Source organism: Talpa occidentalis, unplaced genomic scaffold, assembly GCF_014898055.3.
Source record: "Talpa occidentalis isolate TD23 unplaced genomic scaffold, MPIMG_talOcc4v2.1 talOcc4.15, whole genome shotgun sequence".
Classification (NCBI taxonomy): domain Eukaryota; kingdom Metazoa; phylum Chordata; class Mammalia; order Eulipotyphla; family Talpidae; genus Talpa; species Talpa occidentalis.
The window spans coordinates 44,728,726-44,748,508 of record NW_023601543.1 but is presented as its reverse complement, the minus strand read 5'-3'; the positions used below and the strand labels follow the sequence as shown (position 1 = coordinate 44,748,508).

Genomic DNA, 19,783 nt, shown 5'->3' with positions numbered 1-19,783 from the left:
TAGAAGAGTTTCTCAAAGTATGTGTATCAGAATCGTCTCTAGAGTTTGAAAGTTCAGGCTCCAGTGCACTACTCTAACCACCTGCTCAACATCTCTCAGAGAAATCTAGAAATCTGTGTTTTTCAACTGGACAATTTCGATATACACAAAGCCCTTCACAACTCACTTCCTACTTCTCTATTTCATCTTGTGCCATTATCAACTTTGTATCTGAAACCTCCAGCAATACCAAGTAACATGTAGTTGCCAAAATCCTCCAAATTACTTTACATTACTCTGCTTTGGCAAATGTGGTTGCGGCCTTCTGAAGTGCCTTTCACATCCTTGCCTCCATGGCTTACTCCTTTTCCTTTGAAGTCTTCACCATAATTTCTTTAATGATAAATCTTACTTTACTTCTCTATAATACAGTTTTTCAACCATTTTTTCATTATCACTCCCTCACCCAAGGAGTCTTTTCAGACACCTTTTCCTAACTGATCCATCCTGAAATTTTAACAGCACAGATATATTGAACATCTTTTTATGTACTATGGCAGTTTGAAAAACCATAAACCATTGTAACATTTTTTTGCCTTCCCTCCGCTAAGATTCAAGTTTTGCTCCCTTGTGGGTGAATATCAAGGTGCTCTATGCAGCATGAGGATCATTTTTTTTGTTTGTGTGGTAAGTTTTTTCTGATTCCCTTCCTATCTTTCTGATCATTTCTTCTCAAGACACCTTTGTAGGCCTTCCATCTTCCACCTGCTCTGTAAAAACTGACTTTCCACAAGGCCCAGTACTTCTTTTATTTGCCCATATTAGTACATTTTTTTTGGTGATTTTACCTATTTCCTTAGTTTTAGTATATGTGCTGCCAAAGCGAGCACACCTATTTCCTTAGTTTTAATTATAATCTATCATATTGTTGACTCTCAAATCTGTACATTCACTGATGATGATTCTCCTGAGATCCAGACTTGCTACTACAAGTACTGTCTACAGACTGGCATTACCTGGGATTTTGTTAGAAATGCAGATCCTGAGCTTCTATCTCAGACCTCCTCAGTTAGAATCCACATTTTAATAAGATCCCCAGGTATTTCATATGCACATTAAGGTCTGATAAGCCCTGGCTTGGACATGATTATCAGCTCTCTAATATACATGTTTAATTATATGTTCTGTAAGCATATCAGCTCTCAACCCATACTTTTCTTGGTTAATGGTAACACAATTTACTCAGTTACCTACACAGGAAATCTAGACTACCCCTTCCTTATCATTTATATCTAATTATTACTGTTACTATATAGTCCATCTACTAAATGGCTTTTTAATTTGCTCCCTCTTCTATGCTCATTACCACTTGCTTTCACCTACTGTTGGGTAGATTATTTCAATAAGGTCCTTACAGTTGTGTCTATCAACAGTGTTCCTTCCACCTGGATTTATCTGCCAACTTTCGCTAGACTCATATTCCTAAAATACAAATCTGATCATGTTGCCTGCTCTTGGCTAAAAATTCCTTCAGTGATTCCTCATTGTCTAAAGCCAAGGTTCTTAACCAGAGATCCCACACATGGGCTTTAAGAGAGCCTTATACTTTCTGAAATTAGAAGGTTTCTTTCTTTTTTAAAAAAAGATTTCTTTTTTAATTATTTATGCATATAAGAACTGGGGTGTAGGCCAGAGGTGTGGGAGGTAAAAGGATTCACCAGAGACAGAGTGGGGAACAGAACAGGCAGACTGACTGAAATACACTGCTGAGGGGAGCAGCAGACAAGACAGGAGAGGTCTGCTGCACCATATGTGGGTCAGCTCCCTGGCCGGCGATCAAAGACTTTAACTCCTGCACAACCAGAGAGGCCCTTGGTTTTGGTTTCTTGATATAATCTGTTCTCACAGGTATAAGGTGGTATCTCATTGGGATTTTGATCCACATTTCCCTGATGATAAGTAATGATGAGCATTTTTGATGCACGTGTTGGTCATCTGTACGTCTTCTTTGCAGAGGTGCCTATTGAGCTCCTCGGCCAGTTTTTTTTATTGGGTTCTATGTTCTTTTTTTTCTTTTTTTTTTTTTTGTGGGACCCTTGCCGGTGGCCAGGGATCGAACTGGCACTGCAGAGACTGCGGGCAGCCTCGCAACCCAGCGCTCAACCGCTGTGCCACCAGGGGAGGCCCTCTCTGTTCTTTTTATTTATTTATTTATTTATTTATTTATTTAGTTAGTTAGTTAGTTAGTTAGTTAGTTATTTATTCATGCATAGAAGAACAGGGGTATAGACCAGATGTGTAGGAGGGTGAGAAAATTCACCAGAGACAGAGCGGGGAACAGAACAGGCAGACTGACTGAAATACACTGCCGATGGGGAGCAGCAGGTGAGACAGGAGAGGTCTGCCGCACCATGTGGGTATCTATCTCCCAGGCCAACTGGGATCGAAAACACACTGCAGAGGCAGCGGACAGCCTCACAGCGCTGAGCTCACCCACCTGCGCCTCTAGGGAGGCCCTGTTTTCTTTTTGTTGAGTTGTGTGAGCTTGTTTGTTTTTTGTAGATTTTGAAGATCAAACCTTTGTTAGATGTGCTAAATGAAATAAGTCAGAAGGAGAAAGACAAAAATCGCATGGTTTCACTATATATGTGAAATACAGAGAAATAAACAAACAAAAAAAGGTCAGGCAGAATCAAACCAATAACAAACCCTGGAAGTCTGACTATAGGATTGAGGCTACCAAAGGGGGTAGGAAGTGGATGATGAGCACAGGGGGCAAAGGATCCAATGGACTATGGTGGAGGATTATGGGTGCCTTGTTGGTGGGTGTGGTGTGATAACATACATCTAAGAGGTTTGATCCTATATCTCTGAATCACATACAGTGTTGAAAACCAATTTTACCTCAACAAATAAGTGAATAAAAATCTATTTTTGCCTCTTAAAAAAATAAGAATCTCCTGTACATCTCTTTATTTCTTTAGCACTTGGCACATAGCAAGTACTTAATAAATGTTTGTTAAATGAACAATTGCAGTAGCCTTCACTTTTGCTTTAGCCTCATTTCCCTCCAATTCAACAGCACATAACTGCCTTTCTTAAAATTAAGTAAATCATTACTGGCACCAGAGAAAAAGTCTAACACCTCAACAGGATTTACAAAACCTTTATCATCTGGTCTTTCTCTATTTGCTCTCACATTGTGTGGCCACATTGAACTATTTGCAGCTCTCCAAATGCTCCATACTTTCCCTCTGCTGTGCTTTTATTATTCCCCCTGCTTGTAATTCTCCAGTCCCACCAATGGGAAGGTAGTTATACCCCACTGCCTTGTACATCACTCTCGCATACAACAAGCATGCTCTAACTGTTTCCTACCTATTTTCAAGCAGTTTTTATTATAAAAGACTTTATTGATAAAAGCAATATAATGACATTAGAGAAAATATAGGAAACAGAAAAAAGTGCAAATATATATACATATCAATATATCATGGATATATAGCAATTGGTATATCATCGTCCTCATAAAGTCACATTGTGTTGTAATTTGTTGTATTTCTAAGATACTTTTCATATATATTTTTCATAAAGTCAACAGTATAGGATACACAATTTTTCTTCTTATGCAGTTGTCCTAAACACATTTTGAAAGGTTATTTAATAATTCATCAAGTAGAGTATTGCAGTACACTACCTAACCATTCTGCTGTTGAACATTTGTTTCCTTACTGTCCCACCTTTTGCTATGTAAGATAAATTGTCAATTTCACATACATAGATTTTCCATAGTTTACATTGGTTTAGTACCTTATAATATACTACCAAGAGTAATAGATGATACAAGTTAGAGAGCTTTCTTTTTTGGCTCAGATTTGGTAGGAAGAAAATATAAACATGTGCATATAATTCAATTGCACTTCCTTAAATTATTAGCAGTGTTTAACATTTTTTGTTCATTTATCATTTGCTTCCTCTTTTGTGAATTGCCAGTTCATGCCTTTGCCCATTTATCTATATACTAGGGATTTAAATACTAAATTAAATATTTTTAACCCTTTGTTATATTTGTCATAACTTTTTGCCTCTTTTTTGGTAAAAATTTAGCTGTAAAAATAAATTATCACTACAGAAATTTTGAAAACTGGATAAAACTATTTTTTAAGTCATCAGTAATTCTCCCATTCTAACACAAACACTATTATCATTCTCATTCCCACTGATTTTTTTTCTTATAAGCATGTCTTTTATAAGGTTGTAATTGCAGTGTGCATACAATCTTAAAATTTGCTTTTTGGGGGCCTCCCTGGTAGTACAAGGGGTTAAGACACAAACTATGAAGCTATCTGCAGCCACAACAGCACAAGTTCAATCCCAGGGAGCTACCTACATGGTGCAGCAGACCTCTCCTGACTCACCCGCTGCTCCCCTCAGCAGTGTAGTTCAGTCAATATGCCTGTTCTGTTCCCCCACTCTCTCTGGTGAATCCTCTCACCTTCCCCCCCAAAACTCTGGCCTGTACCCCAGTTCTTGTATACATATATAAATAAATCTTTTAAAAATTTTTGCTTTTTGGAGACAAGAGCAATGAAGCAAGAAAAGTCCCTTCAACAAATGGTGCTGGAAAAACTGTATAGCCACATGCAAAAGACAGAGACTAGACCACTACATTATACCATACACAAAAAATTAATTCAAGATGGACTGAATGTAAGACCTGAAACCATAAGTTCATAAAACAGGGGTCAATTACTGTGCAACACTGGCTTCAATGACATCTATGGGTCTCAACTCCACGGTGAGGGAAACAAAAGCAAAAAATAAAGAAATAGGACTAAATCAAACTAATAAGCCTCTGAACAGCAAAATAAACTATCATTAAATCAAAGACACCCTGCCAAATGAGAGAAGATATTTGTCCCGCATATATCCAACAAGGTTAATCCAAGATCTACAAGGAACTCACATGACTCAATGAAAACAAAGAACCCAATCAAAAAATGGGCAGAAGAGTTAAATAGACAATTCTCCAAAGACATACAGATAGCGAACAAGCACATTAAAAATGCTCACAATTTACCATCAAGGAAATGCAAATCAAAACCACAATGAGATTCCACCTCACACTGTGAGAACGGCCCACGTAAATATAAACAGAAACAACAAGGGTTGGTGAGGTTGTGGAGGAAAAGGAAGCTTCGTGCACTATGGGTTGGTATGTACAGTGGTCCAATCCTAATGAAAAACAGTGTGGAGGTGTAGCGCCAGGAAGAGCACAGAGCAGGGTCTCTATGACCCAAGCAGACTGAGTAAAGGAGAAGTTCCAGGCTTTTGCGGACTTTTATTGGTATTTACCAGGTACACGGCAGGCAGGGGTGCCAGGGGCCAGGAGGCTGGCAGGCCACCTAGCCCCCAGTGAATCTTCACTCTTTTCTGGGCTCTTGGGCATTCTCTCGTGGCCTTTACTGCTCTGCTCCTTTCACTCTCTTCCGTTCATTTTTTTTCCTTATTTTTTTATTTTTTATTTTTTTATTTTATATAATTTTTACATCATTTTTCATTTTTGTTCAATGTACGCATTTTCATCTTGGTTATAGTCCCTACAATTCCCACCCCCCGTATTTTGACCCTAATCCCTCCTCCCTCCCACCCCCCCCATAGTGTGTCTCTGGTTCATAGCTGCTTGTTGATTTTGATTTTTACTCTTCCATTCTTTTTGCATTCTGCTGACGTCCCCATGACACTGTCCTTACAAGCCCAGTCTCTCAGCCCAGGTGTACCCACCTACGTATGTCCACACCCTGCTCCAGGTGCCCGCCATCAGGCATGCATTCAGGACCACAGGGTTCCATCATCAATCCTGATGGGAGGGCAAAAAAGCCTGATACCTTTTATTTACCCTACAGGAGGTTTCTCAAAATATTAACAGTAGATTCAACATATGATCCAGCAATCCCACTCCTAGTTATCTCTCTGAAGAATACAAAGACACTAATTTGAAGTGATATGTGCACTCCTATTTTCATTGTAGCACCATTTACAATAGCCAGGTTATGGAAATAACCTAAATGCCCAACAAGAGACGAGTGGATAAGGGAGATATGGCATATACACACAACAGAACATTTCTCAACTATAAGACAAGATGAAATCTTGCCATTTGCATCAACATGGATGGAAATGGAGAGGATTATGCTAAGCAAAATAAATCAGAAGGAGAAAGACGAATACTAGATGATTTCACTCATACATGGAATATAAAAAAAAAAATAAAAGAATACACAAAAACAAACCCTTAGAATCTGACTAGCACTGACGCTACCAGAGGAAGAGGATGGGTGAGAGCAAAGTGGAGGGGCCCAACAGACTGTGTTGGAGGAATATTGAAGCTTTAGTGGTAGGTGTCATGTACAACATGCATTTGAAGAGGTGTAAACCTATACCCCTAAAACATATACAGGGTTGTAAACCAACATTATCTCAACAAAAATAAAAAGAAAATTAACTTGAAACACAACCACTTATAAAAATATAAAGGATTCAAGGCTCAGCACATTCCAAGATAAACTATAAACATTCTTGTCATTACAAAGCTACTTTGCTAAATCTCAAATCTTGTTTTCTATCTTCCACCAGCAAAATAAATGTAAGACAGATTTAGCAGTGTCTATAGCAACCATATTTTATCCTTTCAAGAAACCAAGTGGGTCATACATGACAACATGCTAAAGCAATAATGAAAACTTGTTGGAACAAATTATATCTACTCTGGAAAAACTGGAAAAAGAAGATAGGAGACTCTTATGTTCAGTTTTATGGAAAGGTACAAGGTAAATAAAATGCCCCTTAAAATAGAGAGAACGAATTATCGGCATGCAAAAGACAAAAATCAGTGTGTATCCTAAAATCTAACTATAGAAAAACTATTCCCCTTTAGAAGCTTGATATTCTTTTTTTTTAATTAATCAATTAATCTATTTATTTATTTATACAAGCACTGGGTACAGTCAGAGGCACGGGAAGGTGAGAGAATTCACCAGAGCCAGAGCGGAGAGTAGAACAGGCAGACTGATGAAGTACACTGCTGAGGGCAGCAGCGGGCGGCAGGAGAGGTCTGCACACCATGTTGGACCCTCGCCCGGCGGCTGGGGATCGAACTGGCACTGCAGAGGCTGTGGGCAGCTTCTCAACCCAGCGTTCAACTGCTGCACCACCAGGGGAGGCCCCGATATTCTTTTTTTTGTAAATTTGCTTTTTTGTATTTAACTCTTCAAAGCAGCGGCTACTTATTTTAGCTTAATACGGAAGATGAGGGCATTAATACTACCAGCTGTCACAATATCAGTTACTGAATAATCCTTTCCACTCCCACTCATTTACAATGTCTCCTTTACAATAGATGAAATTCTTTCACGAAACAGTCTCTTGAGGGAGTGTAGTATAACATCACCTGTCTAATCTTACACCAGTGCTAGCAGTGTTTTCATTATTAGTTTTCTCTGTCTAATGTCTAAAAGCATTCTCATTACTGTTCTTTTGCAGAATTTTTTTGAAAGTCATTTTTCTTTAGCTTTCAAATGCAGTCATTTGCTGTCTTTCCGTCAAGATATGAATTTCTTGAAGACAGGATTAGTTTATTTCCTTCGACTAGATTTCTAAGAATAGTATCACTGGATCTGAACATTTCTCCTACTTTTTAAAACTTATTTCCAATGTTTTCAAAAAGAGTGTGTCAATTTCACCCTGTCAGTACCTAGGTATTTTGAAGTGTTCTTCAAATTAGTAGGGGAAAAAATGTAGCACGCTTCGATTTCTATATCTCTTTTTTTTTTTCTTTTATACAGGCATGTTTTATTTATTTATTTATTTATTTGTTCGTTTGTTTTGTTTGTACATGCACTGGGTACAGTCAGAAGCGCGGGAGGGTGAGAGAATTCACCAGAGCCAGAGCGGGGAGCAGAGCAGGCAGAAGGACCGAAGTACACTGCTGAGGGGAGCAGCGGGCGGCAGGAGAGGTCTGCACGCCATGTGGGACCCTCCTCCGGTGGCCGGGGAGCAGCCGGGAATCGAACCGGCGTCGCAGAGGCAGCGGGCAGCCTCGCAACCCAGCGCTCAACCGCTGCGCCACCGGGGAGGCCCTCTATATCTCTTTTTATTAGTGATGATAAACATATACCTGACAGATAGTAGGTGCTTAGTCAATGCATGTCGAATGAATAAATAGCACATATGAGTCTGTATATGTATTTGGGCAGGGGACATTTATACAAATATTGTGGTAACATAAATGCTGGCTAAAATTAAGTTTATAGACAACTGCCTATAATCCATGTGCAGAGAGGTTCTAAAGGTGCCCGAGAACCCCTTGGAACTTGGACCTGACTTGGGTGAGGCAATCCTTAGACTCTCTGTAATTTGCATTCACCACAGGCATTTGTTTCCAGGCAAGGTCAGCTGAGAGTTTTTTGAAAGAGTAAGATAATGGAGGGTGGGTAGGTATGCCTCGGCTACAAGCAGCCCAGAAGCATCCATGATTGGCTCAAGACAGAGCACTCATCCTCTGGCAGCAAAACCATGATAAGAAGTGTCAGGTATCTGAGTATTCCACTGGAAACTGACCCAGGTCATAGCAGGCTTTAAAGCAGTGAATTTAAATATATGAGTCCCCAGAACCACATGCAGAAACTAGATTGGACTCCCGGGATGAGGCATTCTCCATGAAACCACACTACCTTTCTTCTCAATTCACTAAGTACAAAAGAGTATAGAATTCCTTGGTTCAGAGAAGTGTTTTTTTTTTTTCTCCTTTTATCTGTAGCTTGAAGGACAGGTGGTCATTTTTTTTTCCTTAGGTATCACTGTTTTTACTTTGAATTTTTAAAAATAGAGTAAAAGCTAACAAAATGCAGGCTGTTTCTCTTTGTTTTTAAGGCCACATAAAATTCATTACTAAATATTGGCACCATTTGCTCCATCGGCTCACCAGTAGCTTCTAGTTGCAAACATTCCCATGGATTTCCTTGATCACAAAATGTTGTTTTGATGAAAAGTAGTCCATGTTATCATCTTAACCCGAATATGCTAAAAGTGTGCTCAAGGTTTTATTCTGTAAAAAAAGACTGTTGTTTTCACTTGAATCAAGAGCACTATGGAGTACCAAGTTCACGGCCAAGAATACAAACAACTGGCTTGTGAATGATGCATTCGCAACAGTCACAACTGCTGCTTCATATCACTCACATAGCACATTGATAAGTTCAGTTTTAAAAATGCTCCTGGGCCTCCCTGGTGGCGCAGTGGGTTGAGCGCAGCACTGTGAAGCTGTCCTCTTCCTCTGCAGCGAGGGTTCGATTCCCGGCCGGCCAGGGAGATACCCACATGGCGCGGCAGACCTCTCCTGTCTTGCCCCCTGCTCCCCTCAGCAGTGTATTTTGGTCCAGCTGCCTGTTCTGCTCCCGGCTCTGTCTCTGGTGAATCCTCTCACCCTCCCGCACCGCTGACCTGTATCCCAATTCTTGTATAAAAATAAATCTTTTTAAATAATAAAAATCCTCCTCCTCCAACATATATTAAATTTTACAGACATTATCAAACAAGATTCCAAATGCTGAATAAGGCCCAGCACTCCTTGTCAGACTTTAAAGCTATCTAGCAGAAGATAGCTAGTTGAAATGATACACAAAACTCCAAATGAACTTTTCCTTTAACTCCAAGTAGCATATAAGAACAACTGTTTCACAAGTCCTTTTTCCTTAGAGTGACATCTAGATTGTGGCTGCCAGATTCCTCAGAGATGGATGCATAAATAGGCCTCCTTGTTTCTTCAATCTTTTGGTTAAAATCGATTCTCATCTCTTCTCCACCTATTTGAAAATGTTTGCCAAGTTTTTTAAGAACTGGCTCTAAAATTCACCTCTTCTAAGCCTTCCAGGATTAATTTCTTCCTATTGCTAAGTCTCTAGAGCTCATACATATGTTCAGCTGGTATCAAAAAGAGCACTGGTGTCCTGACTCTCAACAGTGTGCTTCCCACCATATTATCTCATCTTCTTTTATTTACAATCATAATTGGCACTGGTATCTCTTCAGAATGTCTAGTAGTGCTATCTATACAAGTCTCCCAGTAATTGCCAATGCAATGAGTGTACATAACTGGGCCTCCCTGGTGGTGCATGCGGTTGAGCGCTGCACTGTGAAGCTGTCCACAGCCTCTGCAGCGCAGGTTCAATCCCGGTCGGCCAGCAAGAATCCCACATGGTAAAGCAGACCTCACCTGTCTCGCCACTGCTCCCCTCAGCAGTGTATTTCAGTCAGTCTGCCTGTTCTGTTCCCCGCTCTGTCTCTAATGAATCCTCTCACCCTCCCGCACATCTGGCCTATACCCTGGTTCTTGTATAAATAAATAAATCTTTAAAAAAAAAAGAGTGTACATAACTGAAAGTTATGTATGCGTGTACAATGACTCAAGGGAAAGAGGCAGAAAGCAGAAAGGTCATTTTCTTACTTCTTTGCGTGATGCCACCCTCCGGACCAATTAATTGCTACTTTGCACATTCCATCAATCAGGCACTGGGCAGCTGTGATTGTGGCCCCTCCTACTGCTGCTGCGTAGTCAAATATTCCTTCAGTGGCTGGGCAGTCATAACCTTAGGGCAAATATCAGAAGAACTTTTTAAAAGAAGAAGTATAAAAAGAGAAGACGTGATTTTTTTATTTATAATATGAAATACAGTCGACCCTGAACAATGCAGCTTTGAACGAATGGCTACACTCATATGTGAATTTCCTTGTAAACTGAAGACAGGAACAGATGGTATCAATAAATACAGTACTGTAAATGCATTTTCTCTTCCTTATGATTTTCTTAACATTCTCTTCATTTTACTTTGTTGTAAGAATACAGTATATAATGCATATAATACACAAAATATATGTTAAACCACTATTTATATTATTGGTAAGGTTTCCCTTCAACAGCTAGCTGTTAGTTAAGCTTTGAGGGAGTCAAAAGTTAGATGTGGATTTTTACTGCACTGGGAGTTGGAAGTCCTAATTCCTTCATTGTTTAAGGGTCAACTGTATATATTTGGTCTTAATCATTGTTTCTAGCACAAAGCTTTTAAAAACTCTAGGAATTGCCTAAGTGTTAAAAGCCATACAGAAGTCTTTTGTTATGTTAATGAGTTGACTTTTGGAAGGTGCCTAAGGTGGGGGCTGATCACCCGAGGAGCCAACCTTCTGACAGAGGGTTGGAGATTGAGTTCAGTCACTAATGACTGGCCACTGATTTCATCAATTATGCCTATGTAATAAAACTTCCATAAAAATCCTAAAGGAGAGGATTTGGGGAGTTTCCAGTTGGTAAACACATGGAGATGCGTATGTGGAGAGGGCATGGTCCTTGTCTTTTCCCCTGTGCATTTCATCCATCTGACTGTTGCTAAATTTTATCTTTTTATAAGTAAATATAGTGAATAAATGGGTCTCCTGAGTACTAGTAAATTAATCAAATCCAAGGAGGGAGTCATGGGCGCTTCTGATTTATAGCCAGTAGCTGAGAAGTACAGATAACAACCTGGACTTGCAGTTGGCATCCTGAGTTGGAAGGGGTTAATGGAGCCTCCAGTTTGTAGCTTATCTATCAGAAGCACAGCTAACAACTTGGGTGTGAGATTGGTGGCTGAAGTGGAGGGGGGTCTTGTGGGACATAGCCGTTGACCTGTGGAATCTGTTATCTCTAGGTAGACAGTGTCAGAATTGAGTTGAAATGCAGGACACCCAGCTGGGGTCCAACGCCATTGCTTAGTGGTATGGGGGGAAACTTTCTCCACAGACTGGAATTGAATACAGAACCCTATTAAAAGGAATGGATTTAGGTGACAACAGACCCTGCCAAAAAGCTACTGTGCTAATGTTACCTATAAATGAGAGAGAAACATCTCCAATGTTGGGTAAAGAATTTTAAAAAATTACTAGAGGTAAAAAGGCTAAACTTCTTCAAGATTAACTAGTCACATCCTGCAGATGGAGAAACTGAGGCCTGAGAGGCAATATTTCTTATCTATGACCACAAAGAGCCAGGTCTGGGACCCAGGTCTTTTGACCCCCAACTGCATTCTCCAGTCCAGTGTGCTACCAAATCATGCTATTGTCTAGATTATTCTGTTGGCTAGTCACAATTTTTGAAAATGCAGCTGTTCAATGGGAGATGGGGTAGTAAAGTGAACCAGAACATAAATCTGTACTCAAGTTAAAACATCAGGCCTCAGAACAGTTAAATCAACATATATACAGCACATGTACAATGCCTAAACAGCCACACCCAATCTGGGCACCATTATCTAGGCATAAGCAACTGAAATGTTTTCCTCCATCTGATTCATCTTCAGTTTTGCTCAACCCATAGATATGGTTTACTTGTTAAGTGATAAGGCTAAACAAGATTAAGCCTGTGTCAGGGGGCCTCCCCGGTGGCTCAGCGGTTGAGCGCTGGGTTGCAAAGCTCCCCGGCCACTGGAGGAGGGTCCCACATGGCACGCAGACCTCTCCTGCAGCCCGCTGCTCCCCTCAGCAGTGTGCTTCAGTCCTTCTGCCTGCTCTGCTCCCCGCTCTGGCTCCGGTGAATTCTCTCACCCTCCCGTGCTTCTGATTGTACCCAGTGCTTGTATAAACAAATAAACAAACAAACAAACAAACAAATAAATCTTTAAAAAAAAAAAAAAGACTGGACTGTGTCAAAGTCCATCATGCATGGTTCACAGTGATATGGTGGTGGGGGAACTGTGGGAACTACAGCAATGTAAGAAAAAAAGTTAATAAAAAATGAAAAAATAAAGACCATCATCCAAATTACAAAAGATTAAGTAGTTGCAAACTCTAGATGGATATTGTCCATCTTGCATCCTTGCCCCTAATGACTTTACCTAGCCCATATTCTATGGAGTCCGGATGATCATCATCTCCTTCTTGGCTAACCTTCTGGAGATGCTGCAGATAGGCATCAGTGTGGAAGGTGGCCATCTCCTCCATTGACGCCACTTTGGGCTTAACTATCCTAGTAATAACAGAGAACAAAGAGAGGTGAATGAGTCAGACCCACCGTGTACCAGGAGCTGGCAGCAGGAGCCGGCAGCAGGAGCCAGCAGTCTGAGCAGAAAATACAACCCCCACCTTCTGGTTCCAGTGGACTGAAGTAAAATAAACACACCCTGTTCTACTACACTAGAGTCTTCACTTCTTACATCTACGGTAATGACTCCATTAATAAGGGGTGGGAGGACAGATTTTTCTCTTGAGTGTACAGGCAGGTTTTTAAAAAGTGAGTAATTATATTTAAGTTAAATAATCAGGAAATGGACAGACTTTATTCTGTGAATTACAACATCTATGACAAACCAGTAGGCAGAGATAGTTTTATTTGAATCAGTTCATAATTGGATCATATAATCCTTTCAAACTATTTTTTTAAGATAGCCATATTGGTATGAATCTTAAATTCAGACCCAGAGGACTGGGTTCCTGTTCTTACTCTGTGTTATCAGCTTTATAACCTCAGATAAGTTGACAATTCTTTAAGTCAGTTTCCATATCTGTAAAGTAGGGACATTTATGGGATTGTGTGAGATTAAATGGTAACATACATGAAAATCCTTTGTGGATAACCATCATTATTATTGATATAAATGGTTAAAATAAAGGTAGCCCAAAATGTAAAAGTTTTTATATTTGGCCCCTCACATCTGCCTGAGAAGAAGGAGAGAAGGGGCAAAAGGTTGGAACTGGGCTTCCCTCAGAAGCTCTCAATGAGTTCCTCACAAGAAGTGACAAATAGGAGTGACTGAGACAATACAGGGCCTGAAGCTGACTACAGGACTTACCACCTCTAATCTCTAGTTTCCTATACTCCAATTCCTCTTTCTGAGCTCAACACTGCCACTAATTTCCTGTAGCTTTGCCACTCAAAGGATGGTCTGTGGACCACCCCCAGCAGCAGCAACAACTGGGAATTTGTTAGAAAGGCAGAACTTCAGTCTTACTTTAGACCTCCAGAATACAAATTTATATTTTAATAAGGTGATCCATATGAACATTCAAGTTGGGAGAGCAATGATCTTGGCCACAGGGAAGTGGTAGTTTTTAATGTTTGCTGATGGGAACAAGGCCATGAATTTATGAATGAATGTGCACTAATATGACTATACAGGCTACTATTGTCACCTAGCAGGCCAGAAGAATCCTGTGGCTTGGCCACAAAAATGAAATAATGTCAATATCCAATAATTCTTTTTTCAAGAAAACATGTCTACACCCTCAGAGGTGATAAATCTTGCCATTAAAATAAATTTTTTACTGTTTGGGGGACCATGTTTCTCAGTTCTAATAGTTCTATTACCTTCCAGTTATTTAACAAATACTTACTGAAAGCCTCCTTACTTAATAGCAAGGAAACCGGACAACTTTGCTTTGATTTGAATTCCTGTTTGCCTTAAGGTAATTTTTTGAAATGTTAAATAACTTTAATGGAAAGCATGTAGCAGTTATGTTTACCAAATACATGGGTTTGAAAATGGCTGAAAAACAATCCTAATGTAGATACTCAATAAAGGAGTTTGTTAATAATAAGGATAACATTTGTAAGTCTATTACACCACTTTCTGGAAGATAAATGAAGCATACCACACTAGGCAGTGTAGACAGATATTCACCTAATTGGCCAGAACATGTCACAAATAACCCTACAGGGCAGGGTTATAATATTTACTCTTATAATGACAAACAACAAGCTCATTTTCTAAAAAAGAAGCACTAAACTCTCTGAGTTCTGGACTGGTTGTGTGAGTTTGCTTTGGCGTTGACTTATCTTCTGGATCACTCATTAAGGATTGGTGGTGGTGACAGAGGTATCTAAAAGTCTTAAGTTAAACCCACGCCCTTAAATCCAGTTTGGAAATCCCGCATTAGCATACCTCCCAGCTGAATACCCTTTTTTCTATCAGACAGGTCTTAATACCCAAATGTACTTAGGTCAAAACATCACAAACCCTTTCTCTGCAAGCAACAAAGTTCCATTTCTAATGGATGTTAACTAACTGCTTCATGCTCTTTTTTCATGTTTTCTTAATTCTTCAAGGGCTTTCACCAGGTTACAGGCAGATTACAAACACTGTGAATCACCAAAACATTATTAAAAGGCACCGTTCTCTCCCTAATTGGCCCCACTGTGAAACAGGATATTGAGGCTAATGAATACTAGGTTCAGGGCTCTGTTCAGGAAGGACGACTTACCTCATTTGCTTATGCAGTGCATATGCTTCAATCAAAGAATGTACCATACTGGCCTAAAAACATCAGCAAAATAAATAAATAAATAAATAAATGGCAAAAAATAGTCTCATACATGTTTAATTCAGCGAAATCCGGTAGACTTCATCATTCTGAACAAAAAGAGCCAACTTTTACAGTTCCTCTCTCGCTCTTAGTAGTTAAAATACACTGTAGACAATATAGATACGAAGTATCTGAATCACTAAGGCGGAAGCTACCCCCGGCTTTACCGCGGTGCTGGCACACTTTCCTCTTACAGTTTCTTCTTCACGACTTCTGAGATCCTTTGCAGCAGAAACACCATCCTCTCTCAGTGCCACCCCTGCCTCTCGGATCCCCCCACTCCACCCCACCCCACCTGTCCCTCAGACGCCCGGCTGAAAAGCTGCGGCTCGAGAAACTAGATGGAAACACTTCCTCTATCACCTGGTACGTAAACTGTCCAAATGTCTACTGATTTCCACAGCCCAGTATCCTCTCCGCGTCCGAAAGCCCTTCGATTCCCACCCAAAAGCCCACAGTCTTTCATCCCAATCTCTCTTACCCGTTGGGACTTTGGCCAGGGAATCACACATGCTGACATACTCGGGACTGTAGATGTAAACCGGGCGTAGCGACTGCCCACAGTCCGCGGGTTCCTCCGGCTCCTCCATCGTCCTCTCCCAGCAGTGCCGGAGCACCAGTCTGGATCCGGCTTTTTTCGGACTCAGCTCGGGCTCCAGTTCCTGCTACTTGGCTCGGCCGCCGGGGTGCTCCCGGGTCAACATTCCCTCCTGTTCTCGAGATTGTCAGAGAACATTGTCTTCGTTCCCCATTCAGTTGAAGGAATACATAAGCCTTCCCAGGCCAGAACCCCTTCATTTAGTGACCACAGTTAAAAAACGGGAGGTTGGCAGATATAAACACCCAAATAGCTGCCAATTAGGATCGAATTTTTTATGGCACAAATATGCACGGCCAAAACTAACCATCCTTGTTGCCCGACGGGGCCATTTGAGATGAGGTCAGACCAGTTTCAGAGCATGCTGGGAGATGTAGTTTGAAGGGGTTTGAGTAGCGGAAGAGCCGAGCAGAATTAATAAAATAGCCGTGAATTTGAGTTTTAGCGGTAAAAAATAAAAATCAGCCTCAACTCTTTATGAATTGTTTCAATCTACAAACACCCATATAAGCATTTAAAGAGCAAATGTAGCCACCAAGAGCCCAGCACCACCCTGCTACATCACCGTGGGGGGGGGTGTGAATGGGGGGGACGATGGGGACTAATTAACGGTACAAACGGTTTGTAAAGTTCAAACAGTAAATTCTGTGCTGCAACTTTAATCCATTGCTTTTTCGCCATTAGCTATCCATGGCCATGTAAAAGTTAATAACCTGAATAATTTGCTCTGGCAAAGCTGCAGAGTAAGGGTTTAAGCAGATACTTTCAGTGATGTTTGGAGACTACAGCTCCTCTTCCCTCCCTCCTTCTGCTTCTGCAGTCACATAAAGGCTGGGGAAATCTTAGGTTTAGTGTGAGGGTCCACATTAAAGAATATCCTGACGCAGTTTTAGAATTACCATCAGTATTTCCAGGGTTCTGGGGGTCCATATGATCTGACACAAACTGCCCAAGTTTCCAATTCTTACATCAATCTGAATTGAACTGCACCCCGCAGACAATCCAACATTCCTAACCTATAAAATCTAGCTTACATTTTACTCGTCAAACATGTATTGAGCATCGTGGTATGTGCTTGGCTCTCTTATTCCATTTCCTCCTTGCAACAATGAAGGAGATTGTAATACACACATTTTATAGAGGGAATCTAGAGAGAGAAAATAGCTGTTTAAAGTCACACCGTTAACATGCAGAAAAGCAGGAATTCAAAATCATGTCTGCCTGACACTAAAATCCTTTGAACATTCACTCTACTAGATAAAATTTCTTCCTCTGTGATGAATTTGTGTTACATCCAACTTTGTTCAACCCTCCATTTAAGTATCCCTTCAATACACAGTATTCTGGAAATATATTTTTTGTGTAGGCCCTTTAACTAGAATCTAAGCGCTTATGCTTTTGTATCTTTTCATAACAATTAGCTCAAATCTCTGTAAGTGATCAAACATTGTCTGACATCACCAGGTACAGCTGAGTATTCAATCCTCAAGATAAATTACAATTTGCTCTCAGGGAATTTGCATTTTTTTAAAATTTAAGTACTATTGGTTTACACCCCTGTTTTGGAGGAATTTGCATTCTTATAGAGAAGATGAAACAAATACACAAGAAATCATATGCAATATAGTCAGATAATAAATGTAGGAGGCTTAAACTACTTAATAATTGATACCTAACAAGTGGTAACTAACCTTCTTATTCAATGCCATTTGAAAGTGTCTTAGTGAAAGGACAGGATTTTGCTTGGTGAAGGTGGGAGCCAGGGGAGGTCACATTATCTAGAATTTCCCCATCCAAATCCTTTCTGCCCCTTCTCCATCTTTTATAGGTCAGTAAAGATAACAACACAGTTTTCAGAGCCAGAAACCTGGAAGTATTTTGTATTCCTTTCTTTTCCCTCACCCTTAAAACGAATCCATCAGCAATTGTCATCAGTTCTACCTCCGAGACTTGTCTTAAACAAACCTACTTCCTTCTCCTTCACTGTCACCACGCAGTCCTACCACTGTCATCTCTTGCCTGGATTTTCTGCAATATCTAATTGGTCTTGACTTCACCTTGCTGACCTACAATATGATCTCTTTTGCAGTCACCAGAATGAGTTTCAAAAATAATAAAAATGAGATCATATCACATTTTAAAACCTACTCCACATCATAGTGAAAAAATTTGACCTAGGAAGAGTATAATTTTTGGAAATGTCTGTTTGTAAGGATAAAGAGGAGAAAACAGTGCCAGAAAGGAGACTAAAAAAAGGAAGAGCTGGGTGAGAACAATTGTAGTAGTTCACAGAAATTAATGATAAGAGAGCCTACAAGGAAGGGATAATGACAATGTCAAATATTGGAAAAGAGTCAGACCCTTTACCAGTAGGAGTTCACTGGTGCTCTACGAAAAAACAAATAATAAAGTAGATCAGGAAGCCAGATTGCCATGATTTAAGTAGTGAAGCCCAAACTGTCAAGTGTAGCCTCCTCTTTGAAGTAATTTGTGAAAGGAAGGAATTAAAATACTGACTTGCAGACATGTCAGAGCCTAGGAATGATTTTTTTTTTTTTTTAGGGTAAGAGAAACGCATGTTTATAGACAGATGAGAAGGAGTCTATAGGGCTGTAGAAGTTGGCTGGAAGCCTACATCATGACAAATTGGCAACATAAGGAGGAAAGGGAGTTTTCCTGCCTGGGCCTTCATAGATAGGCAATGGAAGTAAAAGGGCAGGAAAAAGACTGGCTAACTGACTTGCTAAATTCTGGACTCTAAAGAAAATGGATTATTCTATGTGTTCTGACAGATCTAGCAACAGTAGCAGAACACTTCCAACACTTGAGCATTGCTTCTAAACTGAAACTAGCAACAGTATCCTTGTTTGGCACCAAGCAAGATGATTCAACTCTGGAGAAAGATAAATTGTTGCAGAGCCTCTGGAAATCGCAGCATGTTGCTGCAGCAAATGTTACTGGGCTCCTTGCTCACAGTTAAGACAGAGGATACACCATGACAGGTTCCCTAACCTCCATAACCTCAATTTACACAGGTTTAATACCCACATGGTCCTTAAATTGGAAAGTTAACCCTTTCCAAAGCACTGTATTTGCAGTTGGGGGACATAAGATCAGAGGAAATAGACTGAATCTAGATTGTCTCCAAAGTGTGCTGATGTAGTAACCCTAAGCAAGTTTCTTGACTCACTTTCCTCAAGCATTATTGCTAAAGGTACTTTAATTTTTGAACCAGCAAGGTCACATTGGACTTTACAACTTCTTTTGGCTATCTCCCCTACCTTCACTTGCTGTCAGAAGCAGGCAGAAGGAAAAGCAAACACATTAAAAAGGCTCCTTTGTGCATTTCACAATTGGTCCACTGATGCCTCAAGTGTACTGAACAGAACAATCCGCGTTTGCACATCACTAACACCTTTTGCTTGGATGGTGTCATTGTTGAGGATGTGAACTCTATGGAGCCAGACAGGTTGGGTTCAAATTCCAGCACTACTCGCTGTTTGATTTGCACAAATTGCGTAAATACCCAGCGCCACAGTCCCCTTGTCTATAAGATAGGGATGACAACAGTATGTATCTCACATTGTTACTATAGAATAGGATGGTAAGTGCCAAGTGCCTATATGATAAAGGCTGGCACTTAGACTCAAGCATTGGTTATTATTTTTAGAACATTATGCTGCGGCAGGCTGCACCTCCCATGCTGTTTCTTGACAAGGTCCGGGCATTGGGGGAGACTCCCGAGAAGCAGGGAGTCCCTGTGCTCCCCCAAAGAGGGAAATTGTACTTCCCAGAAGAGGGGAGTTCTTGCACTTCCCA

At 40.4% G+C, this 19,783-nt stretch overlaps 1 protein-coding gene across 1 annotated transcript in view; it reads right to left on the bottom strand.

Annotated features, from left to right (window-relative positions):
• HDAC8 (histone deacetylase 8) overlaps positions 1–16,280 on the bottom strand; it is a 210,412-nt gene extending 194,132 nt beyond the window's left edge. Inside the window, exons 1-4 of the mRNA XM_054695891.1 lie at positions 15,768–16,280; positions 15,265–15,317; positions 12,903–13,033; positions 10,484–10,625 (exon numbers count right to left, since the gene is read on the bottom strand). Of these exons, the coding sequence (XP_054551866.1) occupies positions 10,484–10,625; positions 12,903–13,033; positions 15,265–15,317; positions 15,768–15,956 (515 nt within the window). The 5' untranslated portion in view covers positions 15,957–16,280. The remainder of the gene's footprint in view (positions 1–10,483; positions 10,626–12,902; positions 13,034–15,264; positions 15,318–15,767) is intronic.
• Positions 16,281–19,783: the final 3,503 nt, after the last annotated feature.